This window comes from Rhea americana, unplaced genomic scaffold, assembly GCF_003343005.1.
Source record: "Rhea americana isolate MKP2758 unplaced genomic scaffold, rheAme1 scaffold_89, whole genome shotgun sequence".
NCBI classification, from domain to species: domain Eukaryota; kingdom Metazoa; phylum Chordata; class Aves; order Rheiformes; family Rheidae; genus Rhea; species Rhea americana.
This window is the reverse complement of record NW_028187077.1, coordinates 2,183,551-2,207,976: the sequence shown is the minus strand read 5'-3', so window position 1 is coordinate 2,207,976 and position 24,426 is coordinate 2,183,551. Positions and strand designations below refer to the sequence as shown.

Genomic DNA, 24,426 nt, shown 5'->3' with positions numbered 1-24,426 from the left:
TTATTCTGTATTCAGAAAAACATGGTTTTGCACATTTCTTGTAATTAAGCAAGATTTCACTGAAGATTTTCTTTATATTGCTGTCAATTTCCTCTCTTAGTGGAAATTACCTCCAAAGTCCTACATTTTGTCCAACGACTTTTGCTAGAGAGGAATAACACTGAGAAACAATCTTGCAGCATCAGAGCAACAACACAGATCTGAGGAAAAAATCCAGGTTCTAAAGAAAACTGATCATATTTGTTACAGAAAACAAATATGATCAAATTGAAGCAAAAAATCTGCTGCTCAGTCACCAGTGCCTGTAGCACTTAGAAACTCTGGAGAGAAAAAAAAAAAAAAGGATTAAAAACAAAACAAAACAAACCCAGGAGCTAAATCAGGAGCTGGAAATTTCACAAAAGGAAGTAAAGCACCACTTGGACTCTTTCCAGAAGAAAAGACTGAAGGATGAGTTGCATGTAACAATAAAGCATGCTTCATTCAGTTTCCTGCTTAAATGATATGACACATGCTAAAAGGGCTTAAAAAAACCTGATATTCTTACAATGCTCTCTGCCAAAGTGAAGCTAAATCCAGAGAAGTATGGAGTGTTTCCAAGAGATCATCTACCTTTTGCGCACCATCAGTGAGATGGAAATTACCACTGACCAGAATTCCTCAAAACAGTATAGAACAAGCTATCTCAGCACTCCCAGACGTGCAGAGTTCTGAATGTCTCTGCTCTAACTACAGAACGTTTATTTGTGGGTTTGCCAATATTGTAAGGCCACAGCTCAGCAGAATGATGATTTTCAAGGTTGAAAAAGGCCCAAGTGACTGCTTCTTTTTTGGCCTTACCATGCATTAAAACCCCCCTAGACTGGACACAGATGGTAGTGCTTATGCATTGGTGGTAGTGTCAGCACAAAATCATGAAGTAGTTTAGGGAATAGACATCTATTACAGTAGAAGTCCATGTTCCACAAAAGGAAGCGAGTACATCACCTGGAAAGAACTCATGGGAGAGGTTAAACCTGTAGATCCACTGATGTTGTCAACTTGTTAAATGTCCAGAAGCACTGCTGTGCTGTATTTCAGTAGCTCTGAGGCCTGACCACACACCTAGTGACCGAGATGCAAATGATCTCGTTAGTATAGGCAGCCTTGTAGTGCACAGTAATTTATATCTGTGTGAAATGTGCATTATATGCTAATGCGGTGGATGGCTATAGAGAATTAGACTAGAGATAGTATCTGTCCCTCTGACAATCTTCGTGATACTGCTCCTCCTAGGTTACTTCATGCGTGGGTGAGCACATCCACACTGCCCAGCTCTGTGCAGCATTTTGAGTTCTCTGTGGCTTCTCATATCAGTCACCTGGGGCCAAAGAGGAATTGCAGTGCTGAGCTAGGAAGATGCAAATTGCCATGGCCACTGCAAGGAAGCTTAGTGTGAGGAAACACAAGACCCATTAGCATTTTCCTCTGTTCTCCTCCTTAAATCTATACCTAAATCTCCATTCTGTTCTGTTCTGAATCACCAAAGATGTTGAGCAAATCAGATATAATGAGCTTGATTCATGGTGGTCATAAGTATCTGCAGAGCCTGTTCTAATCAATGGAAGATGGAAGTATTGGGATTATCAGAAAATAGGGCAATTACCTGCCTTGTGCTTCAACTCCCACATCCATAAAATAAATGATTCACTCTTCCTAAAGTGCCAGCAGAATGTTACATGAAAATTGCTGTCAAGATACCATTATTCTTCTTTCCTACAGTCCACGATGGTGTGTCACTGTGTCAGTTGCTTCATCCTGTCCTGCCCGCTTGGCTAGCTGCATTTCTGTATAATGAAACAATGACAGCAATGAAGCAGAAGTCCTCAGCACTCTTTCTTCCTACTCACGTGTCTTCCCACATGGCTATCTATGTCACCCCTGTCTGGCTACCTCCTCCTTTTCTCACAGTTGGGCACACCTGTTCTGCTACAGCAGAAGACAGCATGAGAAAGCAAAAAATGAAACCTTCAGAAAGCATATTTGGGAGTAACGAGGACTGGAATATTCTTTTTCCCCTGCCTAATAATTACAAGGAAATGGTTGCAGGTCAAAATTATGAGTGGGGCAGAAGGTGGCCCTGCCCACAAATATGATAGTCCTAGCAGGTCTTATTCAGCAGCTCTTTTACTGTAAAAATATTATTGCATTGAAGTGAAACACCCTGGCCTTACTCCAGTAATAACCAAGGCTGGCTATTGTTGCTCTGGAAGGAAATTATGTTCAATGTGACAGAAGCAGCCACTGCCTACCAGAGAGAAAATTCTGCAGAAATATCTCTTTGTTCTAATAACCTGGGATAAGTCTTGATTTCTCTCCCTGCTGACAAAAAAGGAATGCTCTGCAAACGGGATCTGAGCAGCAGACAGTGGTTTGAATATATGTTGCACTGGTCTGGCTTACTGCCTATTAAAACAGCTAGATATTTTCTTACAGCCATCAGACCTTCTGGCTTCACTCTTTGAGTCAGACAAGTTCACCTAAAAGAAAGCACAGAGTGTAATAGTTAGATCTAGTCAGAGTGCATACATTTTACTGCTAGAATCTGCTGGGCTTCTTGAAAATCCTGATACTATAGCCTAAGAGCATAAGATGAATATAAATAATTAACATATTTTGACTCTTAGACTGGCAAGATTGTTTATCTAAATACCTGTGCAAATCTAACAAGCACAAAACCCTAATGGAATACATTTAGATATTCAAATGCACGTCCTATGCCTGTGCAACAGTCCTTTGGTGGCCAATATACTGAATAGGAAACACCAATGGTTTGCAGAATTAGAACAGAGGCAAGAATTAGTCAGAGAGATACTGCTAGACTCTCTTACTTTCTGCTTTGTCACCGACAGTCTTACCTTACAAAGCAACACTGGGCAGCAATTAAATAGGGCTGCTATTCACAACTAACTTAGCAAAGAAAAAGAAGTGAACGAATTTCTCAGGTTGTAATAGTTCCAGATTGCCTCTCAAAGGGCTGCATCAATTACTGTCACTTATTTGTCACCAGTACGCTATGATTAATTGGTGAGATCCGCATTTCTGCATGCCTTACATCACACACAGCTCTGCTCGCCCATCTGTTTTCATTGGTGTTATAGACCAAAATGTTCCACTTCATGTACCCTGTCAAACCTATATTAATGTCTCACAATGGACTCAAGCTAAAACAACTTAAAACCCCACAGATTACCTAAATGTGATGAAAATAAAGATGTAAAGAGAGGTGACTGAAAGATTTAGTAGGACTGCAAGTTGAGGTGCAAGAAAAGAGCAATAGACTTTAACCTTTCTTCAGCAAAATGAGAATGTCACGATTGCAGAATAAGGGACTTTGTTGTTGGTAGTAAAATATATGGAAAATTTTTTAATCACAATTCAGAATAAGTAGCACTTTACAAAAAAACCCAAGGCATTTACAGAGTAAACTGTATGTCAAAAACAGCCGTAAGTTTCAGTTTCTCACATCCTTATTTTCCTGTTTAGGACTGTGTTTATACCTCTTCCTTATTTTTTAAAGGCATCTGAGTCCTATGAGTTCTCATGGATGTCAGATACGCAATTAAATGCTTTCCTGGAATCTTGGTGAAAACACACACATACAAGCTAGGTAGCAAGTTAAAAAATAAAAATAAAATTAATTGTTAAAACACTGACCAACACTCACGTGGTCGTTTTCATATGTAGGTATGAATGTGCTAAAAAAAAAAAAAAGTTAAGTATATGTTACTTTTATTCTAGCCTTGACAGCCACTGGGCCTTTTCATAAATCTTGTGAAAGCTGTAATTTTCTGTGAGCTTTGATTCAGAAATTTTAGTATTAAGTTCTCCCCACTACTTCCAAGTGCTTTTATACAAAATGGTACACATATGTAAACAGAACAACCTCCTCTGAACATCTCTAAGTTTCTTCACCTCTGAATTCTGGTGCTAAATGGATTAAAAACAGAAACATAGGCAAGATGATCAGCTCATCAGTTACAACTGAGTTTATAATTTCAGGAGACCTAAGTGGTCTGTAATTTCAAACACAAATAAAAAATTTTGCTTATATTTCCAAACATGTCACAACAGGATAACAGTATTTTCTCAGGTCCAGATGTTGTGGGCTATGTGATCTCTGCCAAAAATAAAAACCAGCATAAGGTTACTCCAATGCCTCTCTCTCTCTCTCTCTGAGTTTCTGATCTGCTGTTACTGTTACCAGTAGTAACTCATTACAAAAAGCAAGGTATTATCTCCACCACCACCACAGTGACCTCTGAAGTCTTTGCCATCATTTCGAGGCATGAGAAAGATCACAGTCACCATAATAATAAAAAAGTAGGAAAGAAAAAACACCATCGCCAGGTTTTGACCCAAGAAATTATGCAGATTAAGAACTAGCTCTACATCAGGCAACAGCATCACTTCATAACAGCTTGGTTACCAGAGAGAAACAGATTTTCAGTCTTTGAATATTTTTTGCTAATTTCTCAAAAATAGAGAAATTACTCTGCAACCTCATGCAAAAACAGAGCAAGAAGGCTGAGATATTGAATACTTTTCAGGCCCAAAGCCACATAGCCATGCTCTTGTGATGCCTATATATACAGTCTCCACATAGAGGTTGTAATGATGGCAACACTATCAGTAAGACGGTAATGCAGGCGCCCATAATTACTCATCCATGCTATTGTGCACAGTAGAACAAAGCCTTACTCAGACAGGTATGTTCTTTGTCTGAGGCTTAGAGGTCCCCAAATGAGGGCCCCTGTTTTGTGGGGATGAGTTTCTCTGATTTCTCTCATCAGCACCCTGGACAGGGTGAGCCTGGGCATCACAAGTGGCAAATGCAGCTACTTAAATGCAAAATACAGACCAACCAAACCCTGCATCACTTGGTCTCACTACAGGAATGTCTCAGAGACATCTACCTTGTGATTTTTCACCCAAATTTTCATTACTGGTCCCAGAAATACATTTAAATTGTCCAGAAGATCAGTTCTCCATGCATCCAAAAAGGAACAGGATTCACACAGAGTAAGACAACTGATGCAAGATACTGCCAGTAACAGCTTTCTAGTATATCCAGCTGCTGTGCTAGTTGAGCTACTGACAGTAGCAGTGGTAGAAAACTGAAAAGGAAGAAAGCAGGACTAGNTTTTTAATCACCTCTATTTCCTTATAAAGCCCTTTGGAATGCTCTCTGCTTCTAGATCACTTCCTTCTAGGAAGCTGGGAAATCTATTTCAAATTTCTACCTGAGAATGCACTTTTACACTTTTTTAAATTCCTGATTTTGACCTCATGCTTTTTATTTCTCCTTTCTTGTCCTTAGACTGTATTTCAACATATAAGCCAGGAGGCAACGTAAATTGCCTTGCGTCGACCATTAGATTGCCACAACTACACTACCTAATAGGCCATTTTACATTAGCTGAGTTTTTCTCTTCCAGGCCATACACTATGAACGTATCACAAATCTTTCTCTTAGTTTTGTAGCAAAACTCAAAGCTACAGGATCTAATACTGGCTTATAAAACCAGAAACACAATGAAACTTGAATGACAGAAAATCACAAATTAAATGACTACTTTTTTGAATAGCTGGGCCTGTATTCCAGAGTTTTCTCACTAGTGAGTGTATTCTACCTTGCAGCTTTACGTACACTAATCATCTTGGACGTATTCAGTACCGGTAGTGATCCCTGGCCTCCAGCTTGAAGCTTTACCTCTTCTGCAAATACAGCAATATTTAAATAAAAGTAAGTAGTATTAGCAAAATGGTATGCTGTAGAAGACACTGATCTCTTCACTTTATGACCTTAAAAAGTTTGCAAAGCTTTGGATAACTCAGTGCTATTTCATGTGTCTCATCCTTATTTTTTACTTCACAGTTTCCTGAGACAGTCAAATTTAGAAGAGCTATCTTGTGAGAGTAAGAGGATGAGAAATGAGAACAATCTGTAAAGGATCTGGCATTCATGTCAGTTTGACAAATATCCTTTAAAAACAGAATCAAATAACTTCCCCAGACAAAGGTAAGCAGAATGATCTTCTAAGTCAGACACTGTACTGAGAAGAAATACAGTAGAATCCTAGAAAATGTAAGTCTATTTTTTTCTAGATAATGTAAATTAGTCACAAGATCATTACAAAGACCTGTAGTCACAAAGCCTAGATAATATAATTTATATAGAGCTTAATACATTTAAAATCCACAAGAGGGCAGGAGCATAGGTGAATCGGTGAATATAGAAAAGTGATACAGACACACACAAGATAAAAAGAAGTTAGACCATATGTTGCTCAAGACTATAGTGTTCTAAAATATGTGGTATTTTTTAAAGGAGAATTTGATCATTTATTAGGGCAAACTGTTCATAACTGCATTTATATTCCTGATTCCATTTACTTAAACATGTAACCTTGCCATATGGTGAAAAAATGAATCCTATTAATCAGCTTCAGACAATTCTTCATTTATTCTGAAATTGGCCTGCTCTGGTCCCACAGATAATCAAAATGACCACAATTTCATTCATATTTGTGCACTGATTTCAGCTGGAAAGTCATTAATCACTGCCAATAATATAATGACTTTAAAAGCATGCAGAGGAAGCCTGCATCTTCTTCTTGGCAGTGATATGACCAGTTTGTGCAACAGTTAGCCCCACTCAAATAAAGTTACAATGGAAAAGTTTTGTTTCTCACATAAAGTATCTGAGGCTGTTTGCTGATTGACTTAAACAAATTGTGCAAAACTGTCATAAGTGACTTAGAAGCCTAAAACTAATCTTCAAAGGATATTCAAGTATTCTGGACTACAGCCATAAATAGACTCAGTGACTGACACACCTAACTCTTAGATGTTCCTTCAACCAACAGAACCTGCAGTCCCAAATTATTATGCCAAGACTCATCTTGTGAAACACATGGAAAGAATTAGATAAGAAAGCACAGCAGGGAAATTGCTTCATGCAATTAGTATAAAGTCAGAAGAAAAATTAGGCCCTTCTTTTTGAAGCAGGTAAGCACCTACTCCATTATTCACTCTCCTCTAAATCCTACTCTGTATGGTACCCAAGTAAAGTCAAAATTATACCAGAGAGAAACCTGCTCACTACAAACTCTCTGATAAAGTAACCATTATCTGGAAGACAAAAATACTGTTTTCAGTCCTCATTCTTTTTCATTATAGCAAGGACTCAAACCTAGCTTTTTGGAAATCCAGGCCACAAGGCCAATATGAATTAAGCATGCAACTAGCCAGGTCTCAAAATGCCTGCAAGCAAATAAAGGCTCAGTTGCCACATACTTCATACATTCCCTCTGCATCATGTTTACATGGAAAAGTCCCTAGTGCCTCTAAATTTTTGCTACTATTCAAGCACATAGTCCTGAAAAGCACTTAAAATTCTGACACACTGGAACATTAGAAAAATCAATGTGAACTAGGCAGTTAAGCACTTTTAAGGATAAAGGTTTCTCTTTTTATTGGAGAAGTCTACCCATACATAGGAATGCTTCTGTCAGTTTCTAGATTTGGAATTTATATCCTGTACTTTATTAACAGGTTGTTCAATGAAGCTTATCAATGAAACGTCCTTCTTATGTCTGTCAGCTTTTCCTCATGAACACAAGGCAAAGACAGAAAGCTCCTAGGCTAATATGCAGATAAGGTTTTTCATCCTTGGAGATATATAAAGGTAGACCTAATTTGATTTCTTTTGTCAACATGTAAAACTTAGATAATAAATATAACATCCTGTTCCTACTGTGTGCAAATTTGATCTGTTTATGTGTATGCATATATACATAAATTTAAACTTACATATATTTCTTGCATCTGTTCTAACCAGCAAATTCTCTAACTACACACTTGAATACATACTGACTATATTCCCTTCTTTTCCTACATCATTATAAATCAACTTCCTGAAGTTAAATTAATGTAGTATGACATAAGAACAACAGAACATTTCTATTTTTCTCATATAGTGTGTCTGTGAACATACTGCCAAAATCTGCAGCAGCTGTGGATTCACGTAAGGTAAGTCTGAAATGAAACATAGACCAAAGGACTCATCAGTGATCTATTTTGCTTGGTTTTTATAAAATGTTGTTCTTTATGTCTGGGTTGTCTCAAAATATATAACGAGGGATACTGAGTGGAAAAAGAGATAGCAAAAATAGCCAAGATCTGCTTTTAGAAAAAGCAAAGGTTAATGCCACAATCATTTTGAGTGCAGAGCAAATATGTAACTCTAAATTCTTTCAGAGTAAAGTCTTCATAAGTTGTTTTTATCTTTCTGAAAAGATCTTCTAAAGTAATACATCTAAATATTTATTCTTTATTGATAGAGAGATGAACTATGGCTAAAATGAACCACATCCTTGTGGACATGTAGCCTATATCCTGACCAGTCCCGGCTGGACTCTAATTTAGGAAACAGTACAGTTAACCATAGGAAACATGCAATTACAAAGTTCACTACTGACTAGGCTGTTCTATTCACAAAAGAAGTTACCAACAATTACGAAAAGCAAGCTAGGAAACATATACATGTTCAAGTTTTCTTAGATTTAATGCATTTATTCGTCTTACTATGTAACTTACTACAATGATTAGTACTATGCTCAGGAGTAACAATTTACAGTCATGACAAAGGACTGCACAATCCAACTCTGCTTTCTGTTTCTGGAAAAATCTTGCCTTACACTTTTTTTTTTTTTTTTTTTAAACTGAAAACTCATTGCTTTACTGGCTATAAGAGCTGTATTTTTGCTTATTTGAGGAACTAATTTGTATGAATAAGTGCATATTTGAATAGGAAAATACCATCTTATATTCTTAGTATAAAGAAAACAAATCATGAGCTAATCCTAAAAGCTAAAGATATACTGATAAAAATAGACTGATTTTTATCACAGTATAAATGACTTCTGTTAAAAAGTGATTATATTCCACAAACACACACACACACACACAAAAAAAGAGGAGACAAATGAACTTTCAAGTTTTAAAACGTCTAGGAAAAAGATGAGATTTTTCCAAATAACTTCAGTGCTTTTGCAAGTTGATTTATGACCAACCTTGAATTTGGCAGATAAAATTCGTTAAAGAATATTTTGAAGTGTGAGGCATGACTCGGATAGAAAATGACTATAAAATTAGCACCAAAGAGTTAACCTGGTAATGCTGCAGTGATGGTCTCTAATTCAGCAGCAACATTACCTGTTGTAGTACTTCCTCCTAGTTTCGTGTAAACTGTTAAACTGGAAATAAACTTGTGGATTTAAGGGCCTAAAGTCCTCTTACAGAAAAGCAACAAAAAAACCCTTTTACTAATGATCCCTTTTTGCTAAATGCCCTTCTCAAAGAAAAACACAAATGAAAACAACCTCTTTTCAATTATTATTCAGCCAACAACACAGATGCTTCAAAATGCAATGAATGGCAGCAGAAAAATGTGAAACACAATTATTCACAGTTTACTACTTGCTGAATCCACCTGATGCTAACTGCTGTACAAACACACTGAAAAACAGTTCCATTACTTCACGGAGTTTACAGTCAAAGGGTATGAACACATGATCAAATGTGTTTTGAAGTGCAGCTGCTGAGGAAGTTAACTTGTGTGATCACACTTTCAAAAACCTAAGCAATAATTCTACTACTTTTCTATTACTTGAACAGAGCACTAATGTCAAACAGCAGTTTTTCTATGGGCTATTTGTTGGAAGGACCTCATGATCTAATGGACTAATCCCAGGATGTTGGCATTTTTTTTCCTTCAAAAACATCTCATCTCAAATTTCTGTTGTACACAGCAAAAAAGTGATAGGTATCTAGATCATTTATCCAAAGTAAACAGTTTCACTTTGTATGTACCAGACATTTCACATACATTACTAACTTACACAACATAACTCAGTTCTTAAAATCCTATTCCATTGAGGACACAGAAAGATCTAAAGCAGTGAGAACTGTCTCAACATTCAGTTGACATTGGTTACAACTGATCATTGCAAGATAACGCAGAATGACTGTGTTAATCAGAACTTCAAGAAAATTAGTGAAAGCTCCTCTTTAAAAGACTGTACTTTTTGATAACAAGCCCCTTGTATACTTCAATTGCACACTCATATCAAAGATTAATTGTCTTTAAGCTACAAAGCACTTGCCAGTACTTTCTAGAAGGGGATACACACTCAGCATCAAAACATATCAGTAAATACATTTCTACCAATAAATGAAAGACTACATTGTTTTGTTTTTTTTTTTCTCTATCCTGCTAGCTAGATTTTTCTGAGGTGATCAAGCTGAAGACATATGCAATGATGGAGATCCAATAATGTTTTCTTGCCTACTTCAGCTGGAATCTATGGAGAGAAATGAATCATCAAATCTCTTTCCTTCTCTCTTCCACCTGTGTTTGACATGGGTGATTGTTTCCTCCTGGTTTCTTTCATCACTGGAGGGTGATGACAGTGTACATGTCATGCACAGCCTCTAATCACACTTCTGTTGTAACTTGAGACATAGCTGAGGTTAGCAACTCAAAAATGAATGTTACTTCAACATAACAAATAGGGTATGGTGAAAGTGACACTTAGCATATCACCAAATGCTCTGTAAACATTGAATTTGCTAGTATACAATTTGTCCATATTTTCAGGATATTACAGATTCACTAGCAGCTTACAAGGGAATGGGAAATAAAATAGATTAAAAAATGGACAATAGCTATTTAACAAATTAAGACTGTCCCAGGTTGAAATGTCAAATGAATGATTTTCCAAGTTGAAGAGATTGCTTATCAGTGACAAGTTCTAAGCTGTTACTGTGCATCCTTAAATTCCTATATCTTCTTGATGTGCCATAGTATATACAAGAGATAAAAAAGCAGGTTGGTAAAATTCAAATGTGTTCAATGAATATAGCTCTACAGCTATAACAACTATCATATTCTGAACTTGACACTGGCTTCCTGGGAAACTATTATCCACATTACATAGCCAAAAATCTATAGTAAAATCTATAGCAGTATAGAAAATCACACCTATCAACAGCACTACTAATTACTTTTGGCCATCAGAAGACAGTATTTGTATTGCCTAGGTTAGGGAGCTATTTTGGAGCCTTTCTGCCTGTTCGGGTTACCACCACCCTCCCCTCCACCCAAGGTATAAATATATGTGAATGAAGATTCTGCACGCTTGTTTCCTCAGAAGTTATTTGGCTATCTAGTCCTTATTTTTAGCACAGAGAATTACATTAAAAATAGACAGAGTGTAAATCTCACTGTGAGGAGAATTCATGTACTTTTGTGCAAGGAATATTTATATAAATTTATTTAAAATGTTTTAGTATCACCTGATTATATAATGACAGCAGTACACTGTACTCATTCTTCCTTAAAAGTAATGCTTTAGAGGGACTGATAACGCTGTCTTTCAAACTATAATTCCTGTGAGTGGCTGCCAACACAACTGACAGCTGAAGGTCCATTTGTGAATGATATTTAAACCAGACACAATAGACCAATACATCTCAGATTACACTTGCACAGAAGCCATAGCTTCTGTCACAAGTAGTATTTGAACCTCAGGCTGGACTACAGGATTTCAACTACAAAGGGCTGAAATCCTCCACTGGCACATGTACACCAGCACAGTGACTTTCTTTATAAGGTGCCATGATGCATGAAACAGAAGACAGCAACAGGTCAGTGACCCTGAGAATAATTTGTATGATTTCAAATTACGACATCAACTCTACAGAAAGTTAGTTTTATGCACTCTGAACAGATCTTTGTAAGTTAACATAAATTATAGTTAGAGGTCTTTGAAGAATAGTGGCATAGGTGCAGATAAACACAAAAGTAGAGCATAAAGGTTGCAATTTAAATTACAGACCAGAAACGTATATTCTTATAACAACATCACAGATTTACTCACAGAACATACAAATATTTTGACTAAACTAAGTCCATATATTCAAATACAACAAAATAAAATGCCCAGTTCACATATTAACTTACCCTATTTTCTCCTTTTTCTTATTTGTATTTAGGAGCTGCTACTGTAAACTGAAGGATAAATTAAGTCCTTCACAATCATATAGATAAAACAGAATTCTAAAATGTAATCTATGCTTGCTAATGTTATCAAGTTAATGATTTGTAACAGCTTTTAGCTGTATATCTGACCAGAACAGAAAGTGTAAGGAACAAGGAACTTTGCAGCTGTTCCTAATATTAGCGATGGAGTTCTCTCCAAGAAGGGTTAACAGCAATGGAAAAATAAAGAGAACAAATTGAATATTATGATTCCCACAAAATTCAACAATACAGAAAATAAAACCAGCCTTTTCAAATAATTGTGTCTACATGTTATCTCAGTATTGACTCTAGCTTTCCACATCATCCTGCAAGGCACAACTTACTACGGAAAAGTCAATATTTTAACTAAAGAGGATTTCTGGGACTTGCCATATTAAACAGTAAAGTGAAACAAACATATAAACACAAAAATCAGCATTTATCTTTATACCAGCAGGTTTCAATCTCCCATTTCTCAAAATTGGCTGAAGGGAATTTTCTCTGCCTCTTCCAAAGATCACACTGAGTGGGAGGCAGTTAACGAAAGTTTTCCTCAAACTCTTTTTTAAGAAACCTATGACCAAATAGAAATATATTTTATAATGCTAAGTCTTTACTGCATATAAACTCTATTATACAGTTCACCACAGATTCAGTAACCTGGATCACATTACCTCTCAATGCATGACATAAAAGCACCTCTTGGAAAGAACACAGCAGTTCTTGCAGTGAGGACACCTGCAGCTGCCAGGAGAGATGCTGGTTCTGTATTAACTCAGGTACTGCTCTGTAACTGCTTTAGCTGACAAGGTGAGTTCCTTCTGGACAGGATTATAAGAGTCACCACTTGGAACAAGGCTTCAGTCTCCACATTATTTCTTGCACTGACTTCCTGTGTTCTCCATACATGTCTTTAACCTACAAGTTGATCCTGTCTATCCTTCATTCTGTTGAAGAGATTTAGAAGATCACATCTCCAATTAGTGAAGGTACTGCTATGGATTACATACAGAATGATTAATCTCAGTATGTATATTATAATTTATCCAGTAGTCATTTAAAAATAAGTAAATTCTCCTATTCATGTACTGACTTTCAGCAGTTAGTGACTCTTCCTAAATACACTTTTGATTCCTGAATATTTAATAAAAGTTTTTAGCAAAGATACATACAATTAATAACATCCCCCCCACCTTTTTTTTTTTTCCTAAAAGGGATTTTGTTTTGCTTGGGGTTTTGGTGTTTTTTTTGGTTGTTGTTTTTGTTTTTTTTTGTTAAGAGCATTGTCTCTCAAAACGTGCTTAGAAAATTTTCACCTTTGAACCTTTTTCTTTTTTGCTTTTTTTTCCTGCTGTTCCCTACTCTTTAGTTTGTTTTGATTAGAGAGAAGAAGGAAAAATACAAATAGAGAGAAGAAGGGAAAATACAAAGAAAAAAAAAGCAGAAGAAAATATAATCTCAAATTTGCCATGACTAAATTCTTGCCTTTTATTGTTGATAATAATAATAAAAAAAAGTTGTAATGTTCCCAACACATCAAAAAAAATCACCAATCTAATTCTCCTCGCAGATAATTAAGGATGTGTAGTTAAAAACCTAAATACCCCATGAGATATCTCAGTACATGGTACACATTGATTCTGCTACTTGAATAGTTTAATGTTATTAGTATTAGTATAGTTATAGGAATACGTTCATTTAAAATTCTTTGGCCCTATAAGTGTACTATTCTGATAGACTCTTTAACAAAACCTCTCCAGAGAAGGAAAGGAAGCATACAGGATTGCAAACAGAAAGGAAAAAGGTTGAGGAAAAACTCTCATTCAGACTTTCTGAAATAGTCCCTGTATTTACAACTACCCTCAGTAGTGGTAGGCTTTCTTTGGGTTCCGAGAGAAGCATAAAACATCAACTGCTTATTTTCTGGAAAAGTAACAGTTTTGGAATGAATTACTATTGGGACTCAGTGTTCAGTCTCAAAATTGAATACATAACCTGTAGAGGTCCATGCAGTAGAATGTGATCCAAACTACTGGAAGGGGAAGAAGTACAGGTTAAATACCAAATGTATCGACATTTTCTAGCCTTGGTTCCTCTAGGACTGAAAGTCTACCACGTGATAAACAGATATAAGCAGAAAGTCTACCAAGAGATAAACAGTAAGAATTATGCTGTTCACTTCAAATGCAAGTGGGCCCCTGTAGCAGTGCAGAAAGAAGCTGATTTTTTTTCCCCACGAAAATTAGCAGAAGCAAGATGTGCTGTTATGAGTTCATTTTAAAAAACACTGAATGGTTCAAAAATGAATGTAACATTGTACTAATGGCAGAGTCTTAATATAAACAGCAGGTAAGTCAGGAACCTCACATGCAACCATCCCTTTAAGTTACACTTTTAGTGTTCTTTTAGATAAAAATCTCTTAGTTACCTAGTTTGATACAAACTGTGGGAACTCTTTCTAAGAACTGTAGCAAGTTAACTCTTCATATCATATCTGAAAGAATTTGATTGTTACATAGTTGTAAAGCAGTAATTTTCCCAGTGCTCATTAACAGGTATAAGAAAACAAGGCTAATTGATCAGGATGAAAAAAACAAGGGCATCTGATTTAGCAGAAGAAAGTTCTCTGGGAACCAGGAAATCAAATACATGTTAACTAGACAACTGTAACTGCTCTATAAGCCACTCTTAAAATTCCACTTGCCTTTCTAGTCACATTGATGAGTACAAATACAGTAGCTAAACTAAACTGCCTGAATTTTTCACCTTGGCTTGTTTCACATCACCGGAAGAAATAACATCCTTCTCAATGCTCACAGAGAAATAATAAAGGCGATATATTTCTGCCGCTTCTGTACCCATCCCCTTTGGCATGCTGAGAACCAATTCAAGTCAAAAAGCTGTAAATAAAATGAGACAAAACTATGTTACAATAAAATGCAGCATTAAGATCTGAATAAATATGCATAGATGTGATCAGTAGCCAATCATAATGACAATAAATTCTGCATCGTTTCCAACCAAAGAATTTTTAATGGAGTCCTGAAGCTTACATACAGAAATAGAGAGTTGAAGACAGCCAAGGGTTCAGTTGCAAAACATCCAAACTTTCCAGGTAATGCCACTAACACCTATGTTTCTAAGACTGGAAGTGAAGAGGTGAAATGTATTTAAACTTCTTTTAAATTAGGATAAAAGCATCCCAAAGTTCTGTTATCTTCACCTTTTTATTTTCAATTTGTTTTTCACTTCAAGTGAATACTTTTTTATCCTCTAGTAGGATTAAAACAAAACAAAGCAGGAAAAAAAATATGTGAGCATATTACAGTTGTTTCTCCTGACTATGTTCACTAGTCAGGTGAGAAATCTGTAGTCTGTACAAGCAGAGAACTTTGGAACATGAGAAATATTTTTCTTGCCCAGGCTGCAATTAGCTGTCAGTTTCACCATGCACGTTTTCCATGTGCACTTTGAGGTAATCGTTTCTTGTAAACTTCTTGTGGCAAAGCTGGCATTCTGCCATTGGGCGATTGGGGTTGTGAGTCAGCTTGTGTCGGATCAGCATCTTCTTCAGGCTGAAGGACAGATCACAAACCTAAGGTAGTTGAGACAAGACAAAAGAGGTTTTAAAACCTCAGTTGCATACAATGCTCATTATTTTACATCACTGAGGCCACAGACATGCATATTTGTAATGCTTAATAAATGTGTTAAGTCTCTGGAAGAATAACTCCTTCACAAAGTACTACGGATTATTAGCCTGTCTAGTATCTTTCAATGTCTTATGTTAACAGTGGTACCACAGGCACAGGGTAGGGAGTGTGAGGAAAAAAAAAAGGCTTCATTCCTCAAAACATCAGTGCACTGAGGTGCCCCAATTATATCAGCTTTTAAAAATACATTACTCTACCTGAGATGCTGCAAGAATTATGACAAAACCATAGAATCTCTGCCAGCTTGACCTCAAATAGAACGTTTCCTTCCTGACCTCCAGAAAGAGATCCAAAAAATCAGTTCATATTGCTCAGTTACAGGAGGGAAGGCAGGAAGAGAAGAGCAGTCATTTCTTCGGGGGAAAGAAGAGGAATCATTTCTGAGGAGCAGTCATTTCTTACACAAGTTCTTGTACCAAAGCCAAAATGAAAAGTTAAGAATAGGTTCATTCAAGAAATTTTGAATGAAAAGTAAGCATATAAATCTGATGCTCTTGATCTGACAAATGAAATAAGCAGCGCTCAAATAATTAGATAAAAATGAACAACAATAGGCTTCAGATCATAGCATTCTAAGTTAATATTAGACAAAAATGTCTTCCATACAGACAAAACCCAGAATTCAGCAGAATTGTTCATTTAGGACAATGAAGTTTTTAATTCATATTAGTATCAAACTCGTAATGAAAATGCTGGGTGATGACTCTTTGACTCCTTCTAAGAGAAGGACAGATCAACAGAGCTGACTATCTGAATAATCTTGATCTGTAGTATATATATTTTAAGCCAATTTAGGCAAAATTGTGCAATATCCATAAGGAAACAGGAAACAACCAGAGGCAAGTTTCGTTCCCAAAATTATTCTTCCCTGGACATGAACACTATACGTGCTGTTGCAACAGAACACTTTTGAATTTATAAGACGATGCAACACTGAGGATTTCCATACAGCAAGTATAATTCTCCAACTATTTCCCTAMACCTACACATAGCGAATTCATAACTGTCATCCAATCACAAGCATCACGCTTGCTCACGGATCTCGGCAATTAAAAATATTATCTATTTGCAAATACAGCATGCTTCCAGGAAGCCCATCATGGATATATACATGTATAAAATGTGTGTTCTGTACGTCTTACATACACCTTATAATTGCAATAACCAACACGAACACTGTCACAAATAGAATTTAAGATGTCAAACTGAACTTCCACTAAGCTGATTTCCAATAAATACCAATTGTACATCAATGACCACGTATTTTAACTGCAAAAGAGAAGGATAAATTGGTTATAGAAATACTCAAAGGACAGAAAACAAAAAAGAGTCTGTAGGATGCACATTATAAATAGAATAGGATGGAAACGTCACAACCTAAGTCCGTGAAACAAAAAGAATCACTCGAAGAGCCACTCAGAGCAAGCAGTGGGGAACAAAAAGGGCATTAAGAAACAGGGCAAACACAGTCTGAACCTTTTTCTGATAAATCTCCCTAGCTTTGGTAAAGCAGTATTTTAGAGATTTCCTAAGTTAAAATTGGATAGCCTTGTTTAAGTAGTTTTCGTGAAACTATAGCCTATGAATGCGTCTGATCTCTTTTCCAATCCATTTATACTTTTGGCTTCTATATTATCCTGCTTAACTGTAAGCTGTATGAAAAAAGTACTCCCTCTCCCTTATTTGGAATGGGATGCCTGATAATTCCATACTTGTCTCTTGTTCAACCACAAGAGTAAATGAACAACTGTTCTCGTGCAGAAGCCATTTCACATCTTCAATTATCTTTGTCATCCTGAAAGTTTCATATCATTATTTAAAGATGGGATGAATACCACCTGCATACAGTATTCAGAATGCAGAAGCATTACTGTCTTACGCAGCAACACAAGGATGATCTACCTTCGATCTCGATTCTTTTCTTAATAAAACCTAACATTCTGTATTTTCTGATCAAAACTGAATACAGAGCTGACTTTTTCAAACAGTAAGTTCATAGTAGTTCCATCATCTCTTTCTTCATTGGTAATAACTTTTTTGTAGCTTGTTGCATTTGTTTTTCTCCATATGCACTTAGCAAGAAATACCATCTCACGTTTTATGATTCCTATTATTCAGCATCACATGGTGCTATTACTATCATTCATCATCAGTTTCAGGTAACCATACTGACTAACTAAACTTTGTCACCTTGCAATTCATTGCCCTTTTCATGTCATTTAGTTTTGAACAGGCTCCAGCAAAAATCCCTGCACAATCCCACCCTAAATCTTTTATTGCAAGATTCTTATCTTATACAGTTATTAATCCCTAAGAAAATATTCTCGTTTATTTTCTTAAAGAGTTTTCAGTTAAAGACATTGTCAAAAACTTCCTGAAAATCTTTTTCTCTACATTTTCACTGACTTCTTCAAAGAGCACTAACAGGTTTATGAAGCACAACTTTTCTCTGCATAGGCCAGACTGAGTCCTTTCTATTTCAAAATGTTTGCATGTTTACCAAGTGTACTTTTACAATTTTTTCTATCAACTTACTCAAACCAGAAAACAAATGTATTGCCTCTCAATACTATGCACTCCTTCTAGATCCCTTTTAAAAAATTCTTAGCACATTTGCCAACTTCCATTCTTTTTGTAATAAGACCATGTCAGGCAAGTGGTTAGTTAGATGCTTCCCAGGTGTTTCTGAATCAGGGCGTGCAATTCCAAAGCAATTTCTCTATTTTAAAAGTAAATGGCTTGTAACAGTCTTAAGAAGCATTTTTTCATTTACAATGTTCATATGACAACTGGATTTAGTACAATATATCCTGCTTTTTCTTCAAGGCTCTAAAACATTCTGCTACCTATCTTCTTCAAAAAGAACAGGAAAAGTATAGTATCAGTATTTAAATATATGCTACATCTCATGCTGTGCTCATGCATAGATGTGCTTTTTTCAGAAGTTTGTTTTGCATTTCAATTATACAAGGCAGACTGACATTTTATGGATTTACAACCATCCTTGCTTATGTACACTTGAACTCTAATCAATCTCTCCAAAATGATCAAAGTTTTGATCAAGTAGGGAGGATGGAGACAACTGACATTTAAAAGTAAGTGTAGGGTCAACTAAAGGCACTGTGTAGGGAACATACTGTATTGGAAATAAACCAGGATATGCAGTACCTGACCTTTCTGCCCGCAAAGAATAATCTATTGTTTCTGAATTGAAGTTCAGAAAAAAAACAGGCTGGTCTTCAAAGAACAGAACACTAATATACTAACAAAAAAAGATGCATTTCTATTGAATTCACATTCCTATGCAGGTGATATATACTGGAAGATCCATCTTAAAGTGAGAATATTCAATTTCCACTACTACTGATGAGACGTGAAAGTTCTGAGTCATTACAAGTAGTTCCAAAAATACTTTTGATGATCAATAAAGGACATGTAAATAGACACATAAATAAATTACAACATTTTCATCAAATAGAGTCCATAGACTATTTCTGTATTTAATGCAATCCTCTCTTACAATGTCTGTTACATACACCTAAGAGATATAGGATGAGAGGAATGAAAAATATGTTTATTTCTGGTTCTGCAACGAAATTATATTAAATTATATAAAAAATACATTTATTGACAAAATTCATTCTAAAAATRTTTGTAGTTAACAGTTTTTAGAGGGTCAAGTGCAGTCTGTTCCTGAGCCTACAAAACTTACTTTTTTTAATAGACAGAACTTCTCCTTTTTCAGTTCTTTGGCAATGAAAGTGTCTCCTGTTTGTAAATGCTAAGTACTACACCAGAGAGAAGTCTGATAGCAAATATTAGTAATATGCTATTTAAAAGAAAGAGTTGAGTATTTTCTATAATTGCTTCTAATGCCAGGAAGAAAATAACAACAACAAAAAAAAACCAATCCTCTTACGGTTTTATTTCTTCAGGTTGGCTACATATATGATTACATCTATAAATATGCTAATCATTGAAAAAACAACCTCTTTCTCACCTTTAAAGAATTCTTAGCAGCTCTGAATATTGGACTTAAAGAATTTTCCAATTACTTTAGTAAGGATATGCCAAGACTTCTCCCTATACAATGCTGCTACCCCTTAAAAGGTACAACAGAACTGTGAAAAAAATCCAGAATATAGTAACAAATATAATTATGGACATGGGAAGTCTTCATGGGAAGAGTGTGCAAACAATTAAATCACCTCACTCAGGGAAGCTGACTAACATGATACATGGTAGATGTCAAACAAAATGATGAATGGAATAGCTACTAATTCTTCTTGTCAAGAACTAAGAGATAGTCATTGATACTCCACGGCAATAATCTGACACCATCACCCTACCCTCCTCAGAAACCACCTCTTTACACAATTAAGAATTGTGGAACTTACTGTCATAAATCACCACTCAAGTCACTGAAAATAAAATAATGAGACCACAGACATCTATCTTTAGCATGATAAAAAGCAAATATTCCACATGAGCATAGTTCATTCTCCTACGAGTAGATTATTCCGTAACTGTCGACTACTGGTTTCCTTGTAACTCCAGCTGAAACATCATTCCTAATATGCAATGTGTGAGACAGCTCTGGAGGAATGATCTGCTCTGCATAACATTTCCTATGTCTCTGGCACCCGCAAGATTGGAATGCAGCTGAGATAAAGAGTAATTATTGAAGAAAAACTTTCTATGCTGTCCAACTATGTGTTACACAGGAGACCATTACAGTTCCTTGAGCAAATGAGTAGTTATGAATGAACAGTAAAGGCCAACTGCTGTGTGTCAGAACTCTGAAAAGCAGTAATCTCTGCAGTGTGCAGGTGGCAAAAGACCACTGTTCAAGAGTCATTTTGGTGAAATAGGACATTAAAGTATAAAAAATCTCCAGTAAGAGAAGGTACCTAATCTTAGAGAGAATATAGTTCTGTCTGCACAGTTCCAATTAACGAAGAAAAAATAAGTAGTAGTCAAGTAGGAAAATGAATTTACATGCCTCTCCTATTTTAAATTAAAAGGAGAAGAAAGATCAAATACAACAAAACCATATAGCAAATCTAAGATCAGACTACTGACCTTACTTAAACAGCGTGGAAAAGACTGTACTTAACTGCAAGCTAGCCGCCAGCTGATAAACAGTATAGCGATCGTAAAACTAAAGAAGTTACTGACTATGATTTGTAACCAGATAAATCCTCAGGTACTACCGATAGCTAAACTGAGATTATTGCAGAAGAATACTGTAAATCTCCTCACTTGTACTTTAATAAAACTGCTACCATTGTATCTGAAGTTATTCCAGAAATGAATATATTCTATGCGCAATGAAATGTCACCAGAGTACTCTGTAGAAGTCAAATCAACTAACAGAACCTTGCAACTTTCATGCCAAATGGTTACTCTACTTTTGCATCTAATTTTGGAAACTTGTGAACAAATTTACAGCTATTCAGACTGAGCCATCTAGGATATAACTGAAAGTAGGTGATCTCCTCAGGACTAACTTACAAAGAGCTAGACTCACAAAACAAAGCACCTACACTAATTCTTACAACTGATGCCCTTCCCTACATCCTTGAGCAGCATCTTAAATTCTGGGGATTGATAATTCTCACTGACATTCTTTTCCAATAGTTTCTGCATATTTAGCCTTCCAACATATCCTCTAAATGCTGTGAGATACACTGTATACAGAATGGGGCTTGCTAACTGCAAGGTACTTGACAGTGACCTATGAATTGTAGTATCACATGCTACATTTCAGCACTGCAACCATATTTAACGTTAATGATTTCTTCATTGAACAATAAAAAACATATTTACAGATGCTGAAAAGAACAGATCCAATATAATTAAACAGAAATTGGGAATTCTGAATTCATACTTGAGTTATTCAATAGTAACAGAAGTATTCAGATTCCATGTAATGAATTAAGTAACTTTTCCAGTACAGCCTAATCTCCAACCATTAACCTGTCATACAACTACAAAGGATCCCAAGTGCCATGGATTTCTACATTGCAAAACCCAAATCGTATTAAGAATAGTGCAAATAACTCTTAAGGGATCTAAAACCATAAAACAGAAGTGTGTACAATATCCTTGGCAACTAAAAATGGTACATAAAATTCCCTGAATGGTCTTTCATTAGTTAGGCAATCAAAGACCATAAGAGGTACAACTTTATGCCAAAGCCCATAGGTGCAAGGCCAATATTCTCACTAAAAGTTACATCTTAATCTTGCACTGAAGTCAAGGAGAAAAAGGGATAGATCAACTCACATCACACTGAAACGGCTTCTCTCCGGTGTGGGTTCGCATGTGCTCATCTAGACCTCGCTTTTGACTGAAAGCCTTGTTGCACTCAGAACATTGGTATGGCTTTTCCTGTACAAAATGACAACAGTGAGTGAAAGTGAGTGAAAGTGAGTCAACACAGAGCCCAAGTCATTAAGGGAGCGGAATTCCATGTTGGATGGCGCAAGTTTTATATTCTCTCTAAGGGATTACAGTCAATGAAAACAACAGAAAATGAGTTTCAAATGATTAACTGAAAGCTGGGAAAGCTGTGGCCTGACAGTTTCCACTTCAACACCCACTTATGAATTAATTATTTGTTCCAGTCTTTCAAATCCACCTACTTTGGGAGCCTGTTTTTCCATAATGTGAAAGGTACAAAAACCATAAAAATCCAATGCACTTTCCTTCATCCTCCATAAAAGCCTACAGAAAAGTTAGATGCCTAAAAACCTCAGGCTTGTAAGCAGATTTCCAAGCAGAGGGAAAAGCTAGGGAAGGAAGTGGAGGGGAAGGGAAAAAGAAAAGCTTGTAGAAGAGAAAAACCTTACTTTGAAAAGTGGTGACAGAACGTTAATCACACATTCATTGCAGAATCTCAAAAGAAGTACAGATGGCAACCAAGACATCTGTATTTTTATTACAACTATTGGTTAGCAGCTACCGTAACATATGACTTTATAAGGGTTGCAAACTCACTGACCTCAAATAAATAATTAGAGGTATGTACGGATAAACATTTATATGCTGATTTTCTTCTTTTAAAGTTCTTCCTTAATATAGAAAGTTATACGTAAGGTCTAGTTCCTCCTTCATTCTGCTAAAGTTACAATAAATAACAGGGAAAAATACATTTAAGCAAATTAACTAAATGTAAAACTTAATCTTATGGTACTGCACGCTGTCTCCCTAAAGATTTTGATCTTGATTTTGAAAAAGATTTGAAGTACTGTCATATTTTCAAAGTCAAATAATTACACTTCTTTCACTTTCATACTACATTTTTTCTGTGATCCCTAATTCCATATTGCTTGAGTTCAAAAGATGTGTATTTTAGACAACAAAGTAAATAAGGAGGATTTTTTTATAAGATTAAATTAAAAACAGAAACTAAAAATCATTTGGCAATAAAATTGCTGTTTCCCTAAATTAACAAGTAATAGGTATTATTCTTTATGATTTTCTGGGAGATACTGTGGGATCCAAGGATACACAGAAAAACAAACTCAGGTTAGATTTTGAAGCCATGAAGTAAAGAAATTCTCTGATTACTGAATGTCCCTACGTAGAGGACAATCAGGGCTCCATATATTGCTGAATCGTGCCAGGTATCCAGCATAAACCATATAAGCAAGACAACGGACTCTTAATCAGTGCCGCATTGGGCTAAGTCCCAAGCTCTATCTTTAGGGCAGCTCTTTGTAGTGTCCAGAGATCTCTGCAGGGGTGAAGACTGGGCTCTGCATTTTGCAAGTCATTGCGGAGTGCCCTCCCAGGAGGTTTCCTAGAAAAGACAGTATCATCGACACAAATGTCTCAGCTTGTAGTGGTAGGAATACTCTAGCTCACCAAAACAAGGTCATAAGCTACACACATAGGGGAAAATATTTTTCAGCGATTTCAATTTTAGATGAGAGTAAGTCAAGAGATAAAGTACATTTCAGCATGATGCAAGATAAATCTTTTTACTGACACAGGCTGAGCACACAGTTACCAGCTGTATATATTTAAACTGTTCTAAAGGGAAGCCAATAATGAGCTTTTCTGTGCAAGACTCTCTCTACTCAGTATTTGTCTGCTTTCTGGCTTTTAATCATTACCTTAATTTTGCAATTTCCATGACCTTTCAATACAGAGGATAACAAAAATTTACTGGCAAATAATGATCTTTAACAAATGTTCACCTAGACTAAAAAAATTATGTCTAAAAGATTTTTGCTGGACTGACTGAAAACTTCATGGAGCAGACCTGCAATTTTTAACAAAATGTATGGACAAACCATATGAAAAGCGGCTTTCTGCAACACACCCTTAACTGGTTTTGCATTGTGGTTAACATAAGCCACATTTTCTACGAGTTCTCTGAAAACAATCTTTACTCTCTAGTAGGCTGTTCCACAGAAAGTGCAAAGCGTGTGATCTGTACAACTTAAACACCTATGAAAACATTCATTATTGTAAAAATTGCACCAGCTGTACACTTGYATCCTCTTTATTATCTCATTCTACAAGGAACAGAAGAGTTAACTCTATTATCTTATTCATTTCAGGGTTAAATGTACT

The 24,426-nt window shown here is 36.0% G+C and overlaps 1 protein-coding gene across 3 annotated transcripts in view; it reads right to left on the bottom strand.

Annotated features, from left to right (window-relative positions):
• Positions 1-15,130: 15,130 nt before the first annotated feature.
• Positions 15,131-24,426, bottom strand: part of PRDM5 (PR/SET domain 5) — a 94,009-nt gene continuing 84,713 nt past the window's right edge. For all 3 annotated transcript variants that reach the window (XM_085323895.1, XM_085323896.1, XM_085323897.1), the window contains 2 exons: positions 22,129-22,233; positions 15,131-15,722 (listed from right to left, as the gene is read on the bottom strand). In XM_085323895.1, coding sequence (XP_085180021.1) covers positions 15,558-15,722; positions 22,129-22,233 — 270 coding nt within the window. In that variant the 3' untranslated portion in view covers positions 15,131-15,557. The remainder of the gene's footprint in view (positions 15,723-22,128; positions 22,234-24,426) is intronic.